Genomic DNA, 3,382 nt, shown 5'->3' with positions numbered 1-3,382 from the left:
CATTATACGGGGGCCAGCCCCTTATCATTACAAATAACAACTCTAACGTTGCATAACTAAAAATCTTAAAATGTTCTGACTTCTGTTAAAACCTGAGGCTGTAAATGGGCACTCAGCACACACAAGGACAAAAAACAGAACAACACACACAAAATTATACTGGCCATAGTGCCAGTCGCCAGAGCCTCGTTAGTCTCTAGTCCAGGGTGCACTACGTGGAAGTGAGGTTGACATTTGGGTGTACTATGTGGAAGATCACCCCTTACACCCCACCCCACCACGTTAGAGGTGCCCTCAATGTAGCGGATGTCCGTGGTGAACTGAGCGATGAAGGAAAGTTGGTTGAGTTGCACTGGAGGTAGTTTGTCACGTCGCTGCTGGAAGGCGTAGGTGATGGGCTTGTGATCCACGTATATGGTGCAGTGTTGCGCTTCCAGGATGTGACGAAAGTGCTGAACGGCTGCGTAGACTGCGAGAAGTTCGCGGTAGTACGGTGGCCACTCGATCTGCTTGGTGGTGAGTTTCCGGGAGAAAAAGGCGAGGGGTTGCCACGAGCCGTTGGCGAACTGTTGCAGGCATGCACCGACGGAGGTGGCGGAGGCATCGGTGAAAAGTCCCAGCGGGGCTTCGGGATGCGGATGGGCCAGGAGCGTGGCGTTGGCAAGGCTGGTCTTGCAGGCCTCGAAAGCTTGTTCTAGGTCCGGCGTCCATGGGAATGGCTGGGATCCTCGGAGGGTGGTGACGGCAGCATGCAGAGGAGCTTGGTGTTTGGCAGAGGATGGCAGGAAACGACGGTAGAAGTTGATCATGCCGAGGAAGCGACGCACGCCGCGAGCCGTGGCTGGTCGTTTGAAGTCCTGTAGGTCTGCGATGCGGTCTTGTGCCGGCAGCGGAGACTTCGTACCCAAAGAACGTGACGGAGGGGGTCCCAATCACACACTTCTGGGTGTTAATCAGGATGCCGTGGTCCGAGAGACGTCCGAAGAGGGCGCGTAGGTGTTCGCGGTGTTCCTCGTGGTTGCGTGATGAGACGAGTATATCGTCGATGAATGGAAAGCAGAAATCCAGTCCTGAGGGCACTTCGTCGATGAAACGCTGGAACGTCTGCCCGGCGTTGCGTAGTCCGAAGGTCATGTATGGGAACTCGAACAACCCGAATGGCGTGGTGATCGCTGTCTTCGGGATGTCGTCTGGGTTGACAGGAATTTGTGTGTACGCCTTGACCAAGTCGATGACCGAGAAGACGGTGCATCCGTGGAGGTGGTTGCTGAAATCGTGGATGTGCCTCACTGGATAGCTGTCCGGAATCGTACGGGCATTGAGACCACGGTAGTCCCCGCACGGTCTCCAGCCCTCCGTTTTCTTGGGTACCATGTGCAGCGGCGAAGACCAGGGGCTGTCGGAGCGACGTGCGGTGCCTTCGCGCAACATGGAGTCGAATTCGGCCTTGGCTATTTGTAGGCGATCTGGAGCGAGGCGGCGAGGTCGGCTGGACACGGGGGGGCCCGGGGTCGTCCGGATGTAGTGAACCGTGGAGTGACGAACTTCTCGCGGCATGCCGGCGGGACGCGTGAGCGTCGGGAAATCGGCTAGGACGTTGCTGTATGAAGAATCGTTCGACAAGGCCTTGATGCTGGGTTGCATAGTGTTCGTTGGCTGGCAGGGAGCCGAGAGTCCCGTTCGTCCATCGAGCAGGCGCTTGTTGCGACAATCCGGCAGCAGCTCAAAGTGGTCCAGGAAGTCCGATCCGATGATGGGCACGGAAACGTCCGCGACGACGAAACGCCATGAAAACTCGCGACGCAGGCTGAGTTTGAGGCAGAGGGGCAGAATTCCGTACGTCTTGATCGTCGAGTCGTTTGCGGCACTGAGCACGTAGTCGGTCGGATGGCGTCAGTCCGGGAGCAAACGTCTCGGGAAACAACAAATATCCGACCCTGTGTCGACGAGGAAGCGGTGGCGGCTATAGCGGTCGGTCACGTACAGGCGGCTTCCACCAGGACGGCAGCCGTTTGCCGCGACTAGCGGCTGCCGTTGGTGTTTGTTGTCGCGGGCGCGTACGTGCATGGGTCGTTGCACCTCTGAGCCTGGTCGCCGAAGCGGTGGTGATACCAGCATATTCCCTCATCTCTTCCTCTTGACGGCGATCTGCGGCCGTAGTGGCGCGGGCTGGTACGGTCACGCGATTGCGAGCGGCCGCGGAAGGCGCGAAAGTCGCTTTGCAGGGACGCGACTTGACGAGTTAGCTCCTCGACGCATTGGAGAAGCCGAACCGTGTCGGAGGCGGGCGCGAGTGGCGTCGCGGTCGCGCAGATAGCCGGCGGGTTGGGCGAGACGAACTGTGCGGCGATGTTGCTTGTCGCGGGGGTGAGCATGGGGGGGCTCACCTCCACGATGCGGTCCGCGAGCGTGGCAAGTTGGTCCAGCGGAAGTTCCGAAGACTGCACCTGCAGAATCGCTTGAACTTGAGCGGGCAGGCGTTGGAGCCACAACGTGCGCAGCAAGTCGTCACGCATGGGAGTGGTGCCTGCGAGTGACTGGAGGTGACGTAGGAACTGGGACGGTTTGCGACTGCCCATTTCTTCTTCCATCAGGATCTGCCGCAATCGTTGATTTTCAGACAGCGAAAATCTTCGCGTGAGTTCTGTCCGCAGCCGGGTGTAAGGGTCGGTTGCCGGTGGTGTACGTATAATGTCTCTCACTTCGAACGCGTACCGACCTTCTAACTGTCCCACGACGTATGCGAACTTCGTCTCCTCCCGGGTGATGTGGGCGATGGTGAACTGGGCCTCCACTTGGGAGAACCACAATTCCATGTCCTCGGGCCAGAATGGGGGGAGCTTCACACTCACTCGATGTACGGAGTCCTGTTGCGATTGTACTGCGTGCGGTGCTGGAGTCCTCGGTTGAAGTGCTTGCTGTCTGAGTTGCTCGTTTTCCCGCCTGAGTTGGTCGAGCTGCGCTTGAAGTTCCTCTGTCATCGCGGTGTAGTTGGTGTGTCCAGAACAAAGAGGGATTGGGCGCGTCGTCTAGCGTGAACTTGTTCGATCCGGCTGGTATGGTACACAAAGGGGGTAATCACAATTCACGGCCCCCCAAAAAAAAAACGATCACGTCGGGGTCACCAGTTTGGGGTATAATCACCAAATCAAAGGATGTTGGCTTACCTTCTTGTTTATTCTAGACGAACACTACAGCTACACTACAAACACTGAGTAATACCGAAGGAAACACTGAGTAATAACGAAGGAGACCGCTCCCGTCGTTGTCCTCGCGATGCCTGGGAATCTCCCTCTCTCTGTTTTTCGTCCCCAGTCTTTCACCCCTGCTTCCAGGGGTCAAATCACCTCGTGTCTGGTAAGGCGGTTCCTTCTCCCCCCGT

General features: G+C 57.4%; 1 protein-coding gene across 1 annotated transcript; it reads right to left on the bottom strand.

The window, feature by feature from the left end:
* Positions 1-2,021: 2,021 nt before the first annotated feature.
* LOC145983753 (uncharacterized) lies at positions 2,022-2,981 on the bottom strand. The gene has a single exon (XM_083116802.1). It carries the CDS (start codon positions 2,979-2,981, stop codon positions 2,022-2,024), a length of 960 nt encoding a protein of 319 aa, XP_082972928.1.
* Positions 2,982-3,382: the final 401 nt, after the last annotated feature.

The sequence above is a fragment of the Lepisma saccharinum genome, chromosome 1 (genome assembly GCF_977018435.1).
Source record: "Lepisma saccharinum chromosome 1, izLepSacc3.1, whole genome shotgun sequence".
Classification (NCBI taxonomy): domain Eukaryota; kingdom Metazoa; phylum Arthropoda; class Insecta; order Zygentoma; family Lepismatidae; genus Lepisma; species Lepisma saccharinum.
Note: the sequence above shows the minus strand (reverse complement) of the source record. Positions and strands in the feature narration are given on the sequence as shown.

What these genes read in the sequence shown, in the direction of transcription:
- LOC145983753 (XM_083116802.1), bottom strand. Translation starts at nt 2,981, where the DNA reads ATGACAGAGGAACTTCAAGCGCAGCTCGACCAACTCAGGCGGGAAAAC.